Source organism: Palaemon carinicauda, chromosome 39 (assembly GCF_036898095.1).
Source record: "Palaemon carinicauda isolate YSFRI2023 chromosome 39, ASM3689809v2, whole genome shotgun sequence".
Classification (NCBI taxonomy): Eukaryota; Metazoa; Arthropoda; class Malacostraca; order Decapoda; family Palaemonidae; genus Palaemon; species Palaemon carinicauda.
In genome coordinates this window covers 60,894,377-60,910,085 of record NC_090763.1, presented here as the reverse complement: position 1 = coordinate 60,910,085, position 15,709 = coordinate 60,894,377, and the positions used below count along the sequence as shown (strand labels likewise).

The 15,709-nt window shown below is 37.2% G+C and overlaps 1 protein-coding gene across 6 annotated transcripts in view; it reads right to left on the bottom strand.

Moving 5' to 3' along the window:
* LOC137631216 (IQ motif and SEC7 domain-containing protein 2-like) overlaps positions 1 to 15,709 on the bottom strand; it is a 374,957-nt gene that overhangs the window by 64,287 nt on the left and 294,961 nt on the right. For 2 of the 6 annotated variants that reach the window (XM_068362969.1, XM_068362972.1), the window contains exon 1: positions 4,759 to 4,838. The exons of 1 other annotated variant lie outside the window; for it this stretch is intronic. Coding sequence is in view for 1 of the 5 variants with exons in the window: in XM_068362968.1 (XP_068219069.1) it covers positions 4,759 to 4,842 (84 nt within the window). In the remaining 4 variants the exon portion in view is untranslated. Of the gene's footprint in view, positions 1 to 4,758; positions 5,146 to 6,032; positions 6,112 to 15,709 lie in introns of those variants that run through there. 3 more of the 6 variants (XM_068362971.1, XM_068362974.1, XM_068362968.1) reach the window with 3 other exon arrangements.

Below are 15,709 nucleotides of genomic sequence, written 5' to 3'. Positions count from 1 at the left end.
GATGTACCTTTTCTACTAATTTACTAAGATAAAATACCTACGATTTTGTGAGTATAGCCTATGTCAATAAGATTGAATACTTATTAATCAAAACACTGGAAGAAATTCTGTGGTGATAAAATCACTGGCATGGAAAGGGAAAGTTGAACCAGGTTTTGAAGGCCTTAGAAAAACCAAACAGGTCAACAGCATGGGGAGAGTGGCACCAGAGGTTATGAAGACCGAATATGAAATCAAATATATGACACAGAAAAATATATAATGACATATAAGTTAACATAGCAATAATTTGCAAGGTATGATCTGAAACTTTACCATATAAAAATGATTTTTTTTTTTTTATAAAAATAGGGACTTCTACGAGTTAAAAAGTTTAATGATCGTAATATGACTTTATAAAATTCAAACACATACATTTATACAGCGATGGCCTCGTGTATTGAAGATACACTCACTTACTAATACAGAAGACTGTAACTCAATGCACTCACATGAGAAAAAAAAAAAAAAAAAAAAAAAGTCAACGTAAGTGTAAACACACGGCTGTGTTAACCAAATCATGCAATAAGTATCAAAATCAATTGAGACATCTTAATCTCACAAGAAATAGCTTCTTGAATTTGCTGTATCTTACAGAACACAAAGTAGTTGGGGTTATCAATAGCTAGAAATGACGTTAAACCGAGCTGCTGTAAATGAATTACAACCGTTATGAAAGACAACTCATGCAACACTACATGAATAAGTTATTTGCTGCCAAATTGGTAAAGTCCATAAGGCCTAGAAGAAATGATAAGCCTCATTAATAACACATAAATCATCACCATCAACAATAACAAGAACATACACACACAGATACATTATATATATATATATATATATATATATATATATATATATATATATATATATATATAAACAAAAACCTTGACAAAATAGTTTCTCCTAATCTAGAGCTTCATGAAATAAACTCAATAAACTACGATGTTCCTCATCAAGGGCACGGTATTCTTATCCAAAGCTAATACATAAAAATTTAATAATTTAATGTGTTTCTATAAATATCCATTGTACCCCTGGCTATATTTACACGCACAATATACTTTATATATCTGCATATATATATATATATATATATATATATATGTGTGTATATATATAATTTATATATATATATATATATATATATATATATATATAGAGAGAGAGAGAGAGAGAGAGAGAGAGAGAGAGAGAGAGATTACCAAACAACTCTTTTTTCACTCAAGAGGTTAACTACTGCACCGTAATAGTTCAGTGGCTACTTTCCTCTTGGTAAGAGTAGAGGAGACTCTTTAACTATGGTAAGCAGCTCTTCTAGGAGAAGTAGACTCCAAAATCAAATCATTGTTCTCTAGTCTTGGGCAGTGCCATAGCCTCTGTACCATGGTCTTCCACTGTCTTGGGTTAGAATTCTCTTGCTTGAGGGTACACTCGGGCACACTTTTCTATCTAATTTATCTTCATCTTGTTTTGTTAAAGTTTTTATAGCTTATATGGGAAATATTTATTTTAATGTTACTGGTCTTAAAATGTTTTATTTTTCCTTGTTTCCTTTCCTTACTGGGCTATATTCCCTGCTGGAGCCCCTGGGCTTATAGCATTCTGCTTTTCCAATTAGGGTTGTAGCTGTAGCAAGTAATAATAATAACAAATATATATATATATATATATATATATATATATATATATATATATATATATATATATATATAGAAACACTCGAGTTGAAGGACCTGTCTGAGGCTTTTGTCCTGCAGACTAGTTACGGTTGATGATGATGATAAACACACAAATACTAATATATACTATATATATATATATATATATATATATATATATATATATATATATTACATAAAAAAGTTATTAAAATCTAATCTACAAAAATAGAAATATTTCACCACAGTCAAAAAGATAATGAAATATCCGGGAAACGTATACTATCCACAATATCTTGAAAGTTATCAAGGTTGCCAGCTATCTATAAAAAAGAATAATATATATATATATATACACATATATATGTGTATATATATATATATATATATATATATATACACACACACGTACAGTATATATATATATATATATACATATATATATATATATATATATATATATATATATACATATATATATACACACACATATATATCTAACAGACAGAATATTTACAAACATACATGGCCGTTGTCAGTATGCCCACCAGACTTGGTCAACAACACCACAGTCATTTCTAGCCTAGAGCTAAGCCTTTGAAGAATCTCATGACGATTAGTAAATACCCAAAGCTAACAGAATGTAACCAGAGAACTTGCCAATGAACAGGCCATTACGTAAACAGAGAACGCAAGCATGTCAATTTAAATAACTTTGTTACCTATCTTAATATACTTTATATTTTCTTAATTATTTCTCAAATTATAGTTTATTTTATACTGATCCTAATATACTTTATATTTCTTATTTATTTCTCAATCGTAGTTTATTTCCTTTCAGAGCTCTTGGACGTAGAGTATTTTGCTTTTCCAATTAGAGATGTAGCTTCGTTGGTAATGATAATAATAATAATAATAATAATAATAATAATAATAATAATAATAATAATAATCAGTTTATTCGTTACCAGTCTTTCATTTCAGAGCTCTGGGACTTACATCATTTAGCTTTACCAATTAGGGTTGTAGCTTGTTTGGTGGTAATAATAATAATAATAATAATAATAATAATAATAACAACAACAACAACAACAATGATAATCAATTTATTCATTACTACTCTCTTTCCTTTCAAAGCTCTTGGGCTTACAGCATTTTGCTTTTCCGATTAGGGTTGTAGCTTGGCTGATAATAATAATTATAATAATAATAGTAACAATAATAATCAGTTTATTCATTACTATATTTCCTTTTAAAGCTCTAGGGATTATAACACTTCTCTTTTCCTATTAGGGTTGTAGCTTGGCTGGTGGTAATATTAATAATAATAATAATAATAATAATAATCAGTTTATTCATGACAACTCTATTTCCTTTCAAAGCTCTTGGGATTATCCTTTCAAATCTCTTGGGATTATAACACTTCTCTTTTCCAATTAGGGTTGTAGCTTGGCTGGTGGTAATAATAATAATAATATTTATTCGTTGCAGCTTGGCTGGTAATAATAATGATAATAATAAATAACACAACGATAACAATAAATTCAAAAGAATAACCAAGTTACATTACACTGTAGCAAATCACAGCATGACAGCCATGCCTAATTCAGCATAAAAAAAAAAATTGAATTTCACATTAGCAGCGTCGAGGACAAATCTGCAAACATATCGACGAGTCCAAACGCCATTAAATCCCAATAACCGCAAGGAGTCTACGCGGGGCCTGACATCAGCCGAGGAGCTACCTAGTTGACCATGAAGTTTAAATGCCTCCCCGAGTCGGCACATTATTATGCTATCCAACATCCTTATAGACAGAGAGCCACTTGCATACATACATGCACGTGCAGTCAGTCTCTCTCTCTCTCTCTCTCTCTCTCTCTCTCTCTCTCTCTCTCCGTGTCTCGTTCTAACTCTCGTACACAAGTGTGTATACACCCAACCGGGCTGTGTAACCAACGCTTATAGTAATCAATAGTGAAAAAAAAAAGATACTCTACGTTTATACACACACTCGCCGAGTTTATAAATAACCTATGTTATCCCCGCCACGGCAGAGGATGAGGGAGGGAGGGGGTGTGGGGATTTTCCATCACTACACCCACAGCATTTAAAAAAGAAAACAATTTAACAGTCTTATGTAACTCCATATAGATTTTACTCTCGGAAAACCTTCGAGTAAACCGCACATTCCACTAGCACTCCATAATGGTCCTAGCGAAAAGATACACACTTCTTTCACACTATTAACCGGCCTTACACAACTCTCATAACTAGTCTCATAAATACAATCATACAACCAAGGGGAAAAAGAAAGCAATTTTCGTCTGGATGAAGAGACTATAGTAATACGTGAGTCGCCCGAACCTGTCACTAAGAACGGTCTAGCATAGATCGATAGTGGTATTAAGTTGTACGTGCCGAGTGAAAAAAAAAATAAAAAACCACGGCATTTACTACGTACGTACGCTACGGGTGACGTAATACGTTTCCTTTATCTTGAAAGATTTACATCAAAGGTCAAAATATATAAGTCATCAATAACATAAATATTGTAAAACACTTTTGTTTATGGTGGTAGTCATCACATTATGACATATATACGAGGTCCTCCCTAGGCAATACACAATGCTACTGAGCAATGGCAGATCCATAGACATTAAACTAAACCATCCCACTGGAATCCAGGTCCCAAATATTCCCAGGAATCGGGAATATTCGTAACCAAGAGGACTCCCCTGACCGGCCATCTCTAACCAATCGAATCCTTACGCGCATATTCCCCTGTTTTCACACCTCGAAAAGGTGCCATTTCCCATCCCCGACCTGACATTGGCCATGACCAAGACCTACAAGAACCTTCCCCACAGGCCCTGGGTGCCAACAGGAGAGACAGAAGCAGAAACGAAGGCTGGGAGAAAAGGCGAAAAATAACGAGTTTCTTTGTATCAGGCATCCAACATGGCAGCCTCGACCGTCCCCCCAAAACAGTGGCGGAGCGCTAGCCAACTTCTAGCTCCTTGGTCGCCTGTATCTTTTTCACCCTAGAAATAATCACCTTTCCGCTACCGCTGCCTTCCGAAGCCTCATTTAAAGTTTGACCCTGTAGCTTTTTTGTCACGTAACGTAGCTGGTTGATCATTATTTTTGCACCGCAGAAATTAGGAATGGATTGGAACGATCACTAAAATTCTCTTGGAAGCTCTGCAGCTATTTTCTTCGCCGTTTTTTATATATTCGCGAGTTACGGTTGCTTCTTCACTCTGCCATAACTAATGCATTTTTCTAGCTAGTCTTTTAGTGGCTGGCTTCATCTCACTCTCACTCGCACCGATTTGTGTTTACCATGACACTTATTTATCATCACCATGAACCAAAAATGGCCGAATACTAGGAGAGGTTGCAGCGCGCATGTCTCTCATCTCAACTGGCGTCTGGCAATACTACAACTGGGGCCTCATTCACCCAGGCGCTGCGAGTACGAACAGCTGGTAACATGGACTCGCCCATCGTAGGGGAGTAACCTTGCGCAGAAATACCAACAATTGCCCTTTTTCCACATTCACCAACACTTTTTGGCCATTACTATCACATGATAGTATTCTATATTAAACGCTCTTTACAAATAGTAAGGAATAAAGAAAATAGGATGAACAGTAATAAACAGCATAACTTACCGATTCAAGATACCTCCCCCACACATTCAATGGCGCACTCACGCACTAGAGTAAGCTACTACGAAATGTGAGGAGGAATCTCGAATTTAGATGGGGGTTATTGGTGAGGTAATCAGTCTTGTCATTGCTCCCTACACAAAGAGTACACCCTTCGAATTCACAACTAAGCGTTTCTACACTCTTTCAGCAATTCATTTCAACGAGTAGCCGAAAAGAATACATCGTCAACCTTGACGATGACGATGACTTGGCAACGTCGCAAGTATTACTATGAGAAGAGCCTGTAAACAAAACAGGCGAACACCGACTTTATGTCACCAGTCAATAAGAACTTGATCACTGTACACACTCGATTCAAATGCGATCGAATATAAGCGGGGGTAAATGAAAGATCCCTAAGATGGCAGAAATACAAATGCGAGACGGAGGCAAGATGGGTTCTGTCAGACTAAGAGGTGTCTTAAGGTTGGGTGGCAGGCACCGCTGGGAGAAGTAGGGAGAGGGGGAGGGAGAGGAGGTGTTTGAGGAGTGTGTAAAAGGGATTGTTGGGGGGAGACTACTAGAGTATCGGCGGGGGTATATTTTTTTACAAGCGGGACTAGTACTAGGCTCAGGACTTGATCGTCTACAATAAAAGCATTAGATGGTTATTCACTTGTTGTGTTCCTCTCGTCGAGGACGAAGACGAGAATCGGCGGTACGTCCCCCTCCTTCAAGACTACGAAGTAACGACTTCGAGGCCGGGGCAAGGAACCTCCTCCCGACACACACTACTACTACTTCAGCCAGCTTTCTCACACCCCCTTTGTCTGCTGGGAGAGAGAGAGAGACCTGTGTCGTGCAGACCTGCGCAGACGCAGTGAGATGTCACACCACGAACACTTCTGAAGCTCGTTTCCGACCGCCCCCCCTCAATCTCCCTCAAAATCACCCCCTCCCTTCCCCCCCCCCTTTTTCTTCCACCTCCTTAACCCCCTTGAGGACTCAAAACCCCACGTGATACCCCCATTCTGTCCTTTCTCTCACTACTACTACTACTACTACTACTACTACTACTACTACTACTACAGTCACGGTTACAAATGTTAATCATCATCCCCCCCATTCCGTTTACTATTACTACTACAACTCTTACTACTATGGATACTACTAAAGTGATAAATCAATTTTTGAAGGTCAATCATCTAATAATAGTAATGTTAACTAAACCACGTTGACATTGGTAGCAACAGATACCAGGATACCAGCAGTTATTAATAAAACAATCTAGGACGAATTTAATGAATGAATTGTGCACTTCCGTAGCCAGAAATAATAAAAAAAGAAATAAAACAACAAGAACAGAGAAAAAGCAAACCTCTGCCCATACCTAAGCTAATTCACCCGTTAGGCCTAAAAATTTCAAAGTACAGTAACCACACCCCCCTGGCCATCTCCCGAAAAAAAAAAAAAAACAAAAGAATCATACATTCTTCAGGAATAAATTTACCCATAAAAAAAATTCGGGTTTGCCACCTCACTACACCCCCCCCCCCCAACTTCTCTCAACTTTCTTCTCTCCATTTTACTCTTCTCTCCCTCCCTCTTCCCCCCTCTCTGGCTTCTTCTCTCCCTTTTAGTGTCCCTCCCTCCTTCCCCCCGTCTCTGGCTTCTTCTCCAATTCGTTTTGTGTCTTCCAATCGCAAATCCTCACAGCCATCTCTCCCGTACCCCCATTCACCCCGTCTCTCTCTCTCTCTCTCTCTCTCTCTCTCTCTCTCTCTCTCACAACTCTTTTCCCCCCCACTACACTCATCTCATTCCTTACCCCCTCCTATTAATACCCCTCTCCTCTCTGGTCGGAGAGTTAGGGGGAGGGGCCTTGCTAACACATTGCGAGCCCCCTCCTTTTCTCCCATACCCCCCTTCTACACTAACTCCCTCTGCTCTCTCTCTCTCTCTCTCTCTCTCTCTCTCTCTCTCTCTCTCTCTCTCTCTCTCTCTCTCTCATTCTTTACTCTTTGTATTCGTTTTTATTAACATAAATAGACAGCTTGATCTTATTCATTCAGCTCCTTCTTCGGATCATTAATTTAATTTTTCTCTTCCATAAAATGCCTTCCTTGACATCAACCATCGTACCTCCCACACTCCCTCCCTCCTCCCTTCCCCCTCCCCCTTTCCTCTCCTCACCCTCCCACCCACTCACCCTCCACCACCACCACCTCCTCCTCCTCCTCCTCCTCCTCCTCCTCCTCCTGAAGGGTTGCTCATTTCCTCACATGTCGATAATTTACCTACTTACGACACCCATCTCGCGGGCCAAAGGAACGCGTCGGAGGATTATTCGAGTCTCTCCCTCCCCCTTTCTCTCCCTCTCTCCTTAAACCTCCTCCCTGAAGTAAGACTCATCCTTTCCCCCTTCCGCCAAGTAAGGCTCTTCTCCCCCTCCCCGTCTCCCCCATCAGGTCAACATTAGGGCAAAGACTCAATCGCCAAAGCTTATCATTTACTTAAGCTTTTGAATTCATGGAATCAAGTCTCGAAGTCTTGGATTGCTCTACGGGTTGATTCTGGAGCAAGAGCCCGTGCTGGGATAAACCTTCTGAATTCATGGAATCAAGTCTCGAAGTCTTGGAATGCTCTATGGGTTGATTCTGGAGCAAGAGCCAGTGCTGGGATAAACCTTCTGAATTCATGGAATCAAGTCTCGAAGTCTTGGATTGCTCTACGGGTTGATTCTGGAGCAAGAGCCCGTGCTGGAATAAACCTTTTGAATTCATGGAATCAAGTCTCGAAGTCTTGGATTGCTCTACGGGTTGACTTTTTGAGCAAGAGCCCGTGCTGGGATAAACCTTTTGAATTCATGGAATCAAGTCTCGAAGTCTTGGATTGCTCTACGGGTTGATTCTGGAGCAAGAGCCCGTGCTGGAATAAACCTTTTGAATTCATGGAATCAAGTCTCGAAGTCTTGGATTGCTCTACGGGTTGATTCTGGAGCAAGAGCCCGTGCTGGAATAAACCTTTTGAATTCATGGAATCAAGTCTCGAAGTCTTGGATTGCTCTACGGGTTAATTCTGGAGCAAGAGCCCGTGCTGGGATAAACCTTTTGAATTAATGGAATCAAGTCTCGAATTCTTTGATTGCTCTACAGGTTGATTCTTTAGCAAGAGCCCGTGCTGGGATAAACCTTTTGAATTCATGAATTCAAGTCTCGAAGTCTTGGATTGCTTTATGGGTTGATTTTTTGAGCAAGAGCCCGTGATGGGATATACCTTTTGAATTCATGGAATCAAGTCTCGAAGCCTTGGATTGCTCAACGGGTTGATTTTTGAGGTGTCAAAAAATTTGGATAATATGGGAGTTCTGGAAATTGGGCGGTAACCAGTTGGACTTGAGCTACCACAAACAAATTTACATAGTGGAGTAACATTACCAATTCTCCAACAAGTGTTAAAAGCTTCTCTTCTTACTAACTTGCGCAAAATAACAGATAAATTTGGAGATAAGAAATATGCAGTCTTTATAGAAAACAAAGGAAAAATATCATTTGGGTCTACACCTCCATAAGCATCAAGAGCCATCAACAGAGTTTTAATTTCACGAGATCGAAAAGCTAAACTAGTAAGTTTATCTTTAGGAAAACAGGAATGAGGAAGTTCGAGTTTCTCATTACTCTGTTTAATGTCAAATACATCAGCCAAAAGGGTTGCCTTTTCCTTTGGACAGTGAGTGACTGAGCCATCTGGTTTAAGTAAAGGAGGAACTGTTACATCTACACCAAAGAGTGCAGAATTAAGGGCAGTACACCACTTATTTTCCCGGGTTGTACCAGAAAGGGTTTCTTTTATGGTTAAATAGCATTCGTTTTTAAGTTGAAGCATAAACTCTTTGAGCAAAAGCTCTAAGCTGAGTATAGTTATTCCCGGTCAAATCTGATCTGTTACCCTTCCTAAGATGATAGGCCTCCTGCTTCTCCAAATAAGCTAGTCTACAATCAACATTGAATCACGTTTTGTCCTTCACTCGGTACTTTAGCACAAGAGAAGGGATACGCCCATCAATTATGTTGACTAGATTCTCATTCAAAGGGACAACAGTATCAACACTATTATACAATTGTGACCAATTCAAGCCCAAAAGATCATGCAAAATCCCATTCCAGTCTGTTTGAGATTTCATATAAATCTTACTTGAGTAAGATACATCAGGGACAGGGTGCTCAGTCTTCACTACTAATGAAATCAAAGCATGATCAGATGTCCCGCCTGGAGAACCAACCTTACTAGTTATAACGCCGGGGGAGTCATTGTTTACGAGGTCCAAGCAGTTACCAGACCTGTGAGTAAATTCACTTGTGATTTACTCACCTGATTCAGAGGCAAAGTATAAAGCTCTTAAGCTATGGCGATCGGTAGGAGAAACAGAACTTGACCACTCCCTATGGTGAGCATTGAAATCACCAACAAAGACAAAAGAGGCCATTCTATCATCTTGTATCTTAGCCATAATGGTAAGAAGACAATCGAAGATAGAATCATCCATGTCTGGATTCGAGTAGATCGAACACATACCTGAATCTCACGATATCCACATTCATAGCAGGACTTATGAGAAGCAGGGTACTCAGTCCTAATATACACCGCTATTTCCCTGGCCCTACGGATGGCATCACGTTTCAACATTATTGGCTTCTTAAAACCAGTTATAAGGAGCTCAGATGAGTGCCTCATATTAGAAACCAAAGTTTCTGAGAACAAAAAAAATATCATACTGTCCAGACACAACTGTAAAGGTCTTGAATATTTGCATAAAGACCACGAATATTGCAATACAGTAGCCGACATTGACGAAATCTAGGGACGTACCGGTCACGGATTTCGCTTAATGTCTCACAGCATAAAAATTAATGGCAATAACAAAGACATTATGCTTAAAAACTTGATTCACAAGCTTTATAACAAAACCAATACGTACAGAAATATAAACAAAGTGATTGATGAAACCCATAGATTACAAAAAAAAAAAAAAAAAAATCGGAAAAACTGGTCAACATGGAGGAGCCGATACACCGTGCAAGGCTAAATACCCTACAGGATAGCCACTTCTGGCATAAACCTTTTTAATTAATGGAATAAAGCCTTGTCCTGGATGCTCTACGGGATGACTTTGGTACAAGAGCCCGTGCTAACATAAACCTTTTGAATTCATAGAATCGAACCTTGTCCTTGAAATCTTATCATCGAAGTCTGTTGGTTGATTTGGGAGCAAGAGCCCGTGCTAGCATAAAGCCCGTTTTCTGTGGAATATCCAACTTCAATGTCAAAGATAAAAAAAAAAAAAAAACTCACGAACAAGGAATTTTCTACGACGAAATCATCGATCGGACATTTTCAAGGTCACACTTACGTTAGCCTGTAAAGGCGAGCGACCTTTATTTCGAGTTGAAAAAAATATATATATATCGGTCGATGCCTATTGATTTTTACAAGATCAAATATTGAGTATCCAGGCCATGAGGCAGATTTGTAAGGTACACATAATACGTTACAATGGCCGCTAAGTGAAGCAATGGGTGATATTAATGTTTCATGAAGTTTTTAGTTTTTTCTTTCAAATAAGTTTATAAAAAACATGTCAAGGGGATTTAGAAGCAATTTAAAAATAACAACAACAACAAAAATAATAATCGCCCCTAAACTGTATGTATAGAGGTATAGTATATATATAAATATATATATATATATATATATATATATATATATATATATATATACTGTATATATAGATAGATAGATATATATATATATATATATATATATATATATATATATATATATATATATATATATATATATGTATATATATATATATATATATATATATATATATATATATATATAAATATATATATATATCTATATATATATATATATATATATCTATATAGATATATATAGATATATATAGATATATATAGGTATATATATTTATATATATATAGATATATATGGATATATATATATATATATATATATATATATATATATATATATATATATATATATATATATATATATATATATATATAACATCCCTGTCACGGTCAGGTAGGGGGAGCGAGAGTAGTCATGCCCTTGTAAGTACGGTTACCCCAAGAGGTGCACTCGGAAACCACACTCTCCTACAAATTGGGTTAGGAAAGTGGGGGTGGGTGTGGGAAGGGTGGAATCTTTGTATATGCGTGCTTGCATATCTACCTAAATATTTAGGCGTCATTTTTGACGGCTCAGGTACACTAATAATAATAATAATAATAATAATAATAATAATAATAATAATAATAATAATAATAATAATAATATCAACCTACAGTCTTGAATTCTAAGAACACAATTTGCTCCAAGATATGTCACTCAAAGTACTCCAATGCTGTAGACAGGAACTGCCCCACCCCCACCCCCCAAAAAACAACAAAAACAACAACAACAACAACACGCAAGCATAAAAGCACGCACATAGCACAACTTTCCCTTACCAAGAACAGCCCCGAAAGAAATCCAACAACGGGAACGTTGCTGTAATGAACAATCCCAGAATAACAAACCCGGTACAAATGATAGCCAGAATTCCGTGAAAATTCTTAGGGGGTGCTGGAAGCCCCCCCCCCCCCCCCCCGTCCCTCCTTTCAATAAGCTTTACTACGGCGAGGCTTCGAAATATATTGCAAATATGTACGCGCGTGAACAAACACACACACACATTATTACTTAGGTGTGGCTGAGCTTATGACTGTATTTATGTAAAGGATATTTTGGTAGAACGATATGTATTTACATTCTTTCAGATACTTGCATATCTCTCTCTCTCTCTCTCTCTCTCTCTCTCTCTCTCTCTCTCTCATACCACAAATATACCATCATCATCTCCTCCTATGGCTATCTACGAAAAGGGCCTCGGTTAGATTTCGCCAATCGTCTGTATCTTGAGCTTTTATTTCAATACTTCCCACTCATCATCTCCTACTTCACACTTCGTAGTCCTCAGCCATGTAGGCCTGGGTCTTCTAACTCTTCTAGAGCCTTGTGGAGCCCAGTTAAACGTTTGGTCAACTAATCTCTCTTCGGGAGTGCGAAGAGCATGCCCAAACCATCTCCATCTATCCCTCACCATGATCTCAGCCAAATAACAGAATGGGTCCCTGGAGATTGCAAACGAAACAGGGGGAGGAGGAGAAAACCATAGACTGACGAACTAAGAAATTTGCGAGTACAGACTGGCATGGAATGGCAATAAACAAACAGGAGCGGAAGGGCATGTCCAAGCCACTTGTTCTGCTGTGGACTAGTAACGGCTAACACACACACACACACACACATATATATATATATATATATATATATATATATATATATATATATATATATATATATATATATATATATATATGAGAAACTCGAACTTCCACATTTCTGTTTTCCTGAGGCTAAACTACTTTAGCTTTTCGATCTCTGGAAATTAAAGCTCTGTTGATGGACCTTGACGCCTATGGAGGTGTAGACCCTAATGGCATTTTTCCTTGGTTTTTTATAGACTGCACATTTCTTAGCTCCAAAGTCATCTCTTATTTTGCGCACGTTAGCAAGGAGAAGAGCTTTTAGCACTTGCTGTGGAATTGGTATTGTTACTCTACTATGCAAATGTGTTTATGGTAGCTCAAGTCCAACTGATTACCGCCCCATTTCCATAACTCCCATTTCTAAAGATTTTGAACGTCTTTTGGCAAAACATCTTAAAAGGTTTGCTGAAGGTATTCATCTGTTTCCCTAGTTTGCAATTTGGTATTTGTGATGACCTTCTTACAATCTCCAATGCTGTACAGAAATCCCTTGATTGTGGTCAGGAAATTCGTATGATTGGCCTTGATTTTAGTGCTGCCTTTAGCTGTGTTAATCATGAGGCTCTTGTTTTGAAACTCAAACAGTTAGGAGTGGGTGGGTCGTTTCTTAGCATCATTATTGAATATTTAAGTAATAGATCTCAGAGTTGTTGTTGATGGACACCATAGTGAGTATAGGAATGTGATATTTGGTGTTCCACAGGGTAGTGTCCTAGGCCCATTACTTTTCCTCTTATAAACACAAATGTGGTTTGGCCTAGAAAACAAGCTTGATGCATATGCAGAACATACTACTCTCTTTGCATCAATTTCATATCATTAAAGTAGATCTGGGGTTGCTGAATCCCTTAATAGAGATCTAGCTAGAATTAGTGCAAGGTGCAAATTATGGAGTATGAAGTTGAATCCTAACAAAACTCAAAGTATGATTGTAAGTAGGCCAAGGACAGTGGCTCCTCTGCACTGATAATGTATCTTTACCTTTGTATGACTTTAAAAATTTTAGTTGTGATTCTCGACAGCAAATTTAGTTTTGAGAAACACATTATGTCTGTGCACAAAATATTGGCTTATAAAGAAAGTCTTTCAAGATTTTCAGTGATCAATCTATTTTGAATTAGTGTTTTAATTATTTCCTTAAACTTTGTTTCGAGTGTTGTTCTTCTGTCTGGTCTTCAACTGCTGATTCTCATCTTAATCTGTTAGACAGGAACTTACGGTCTATTAAATTTCTTATTCCTGATGTAGATATTAATCTGTGGCACCATCGTTCAATTAGTTCATTATGCATGTTGCATAAGATCTTTCATAATTCTGACCATCCTTTGCATTCGGATCTTTCTGGACAGTTCCATCCTGTTCGTAATACTAGGCTGGCAGTTAATTCTAATAGCCAGGCCTTCTCCATCATGAGGCTCAATACTACACAGTATTCTAGAAGTTTTATTCCAGCTGTGACCAAGTTGTGGAATGATCTTCCTAATCTGGTAGTTGAATCAGTAGCACTTCAAAAGTTCAAACTTGCAGCAAATGTTTTTATGTTGAACAGGCTGACATAAGTCTTTTTATAGTGTATATATGAATTATCTGTTTTAATGTTGCTAAAGTTTTTAAATATATTTTATCTCAATTTTTCATTACTTCTCATATCGTTTATTTATTTCCTAGTTTCCTTACCTCACTGGAGTATTTTTCCCTGTTGGAGCCCTTTGGCTTATAGTATCTTGCTTTTCCAACTAGGGTTTTAGCTTAGCTAGTAATGATAATATACATACACACACACACACATATATATATAATATATATATATATATATATATACATATATATATACATATATATATATATATATATATATATATATATATATATATACATATATATATACATATATATATACATATATATATATATACATATATATATATATATATATATATATATATATATATATATATATATATATATATATATATATATATACATATGCTATTAAATACGGATTGCTATATGACTTTTATTATCCCAAGACAACTTCCTTGATCAACAAGATAAAAGATAACTACTACCATCGTGTGCCATCAAAATAACTGCCACTGACAGCTGTTTCAGCCATCATGTTATGGCCTTCATCAGGGCTACAATTGTTGAACAATGCAATCACACTTCAACATAAAGCTTATTACTGCAAATTATATAAATTTCCACCTTCTTTGAGGAACTGGTTCCAGAAGGCGTTGCCCTTCCAGTTTCTCAGCAACAATTTTGGAATGAGGATGTTTGTTACAGAAGGTGTTGCCCTTCCAGTTTCTCAGCAATAATTTTGGAATGAGGATGTTTGTTAAGGAAGGTGTTGCCCTTCCAGTTTCTCAGCAATAATTTTGGAATGAGGATGTTTGTTAAGGAAGGTGTTGCCCTTCCAGTTTCTCAGCAATAATTTTGGAATGAGGATGTTTGTTACAGAAGGCGTTACCCTTCCAGTTTCTCAGCAACAATTTTGGAATGAGGATGTTTGTTACATACTCCAAAAACACACAGACTATAATCCGCCACAGCTGACCAATCATAGTCCCTTATACAGGGATCAAGTATCCATTTACCTGTCTAATATACCATTTCATTTTGTCTCAAAAGCATTTTTTCAAATTCAGCCTTGTAATACCTTTGTTTTTACTGGCTTCTTTATATTTATGTGATTTTCTTTTTGCGACTTAGCTTCAAGATATAGCATATTTTTATTTCACTAAGCCATTCATTTAAATCTTCAATCTTGGACATTTCAGGAAACGGGCCCAATTTTTTACCTTATTTAGGATTGAACAATAGTTGAACAAACAAACTCACAAAACTCATATCTATATATGCATATACATTATAACCACGAAAGGAAAAATTAAGACTTGATTGGAGTTAGTACTACCGTCAGTTTCATGATAATTTCAGATAATTAAGA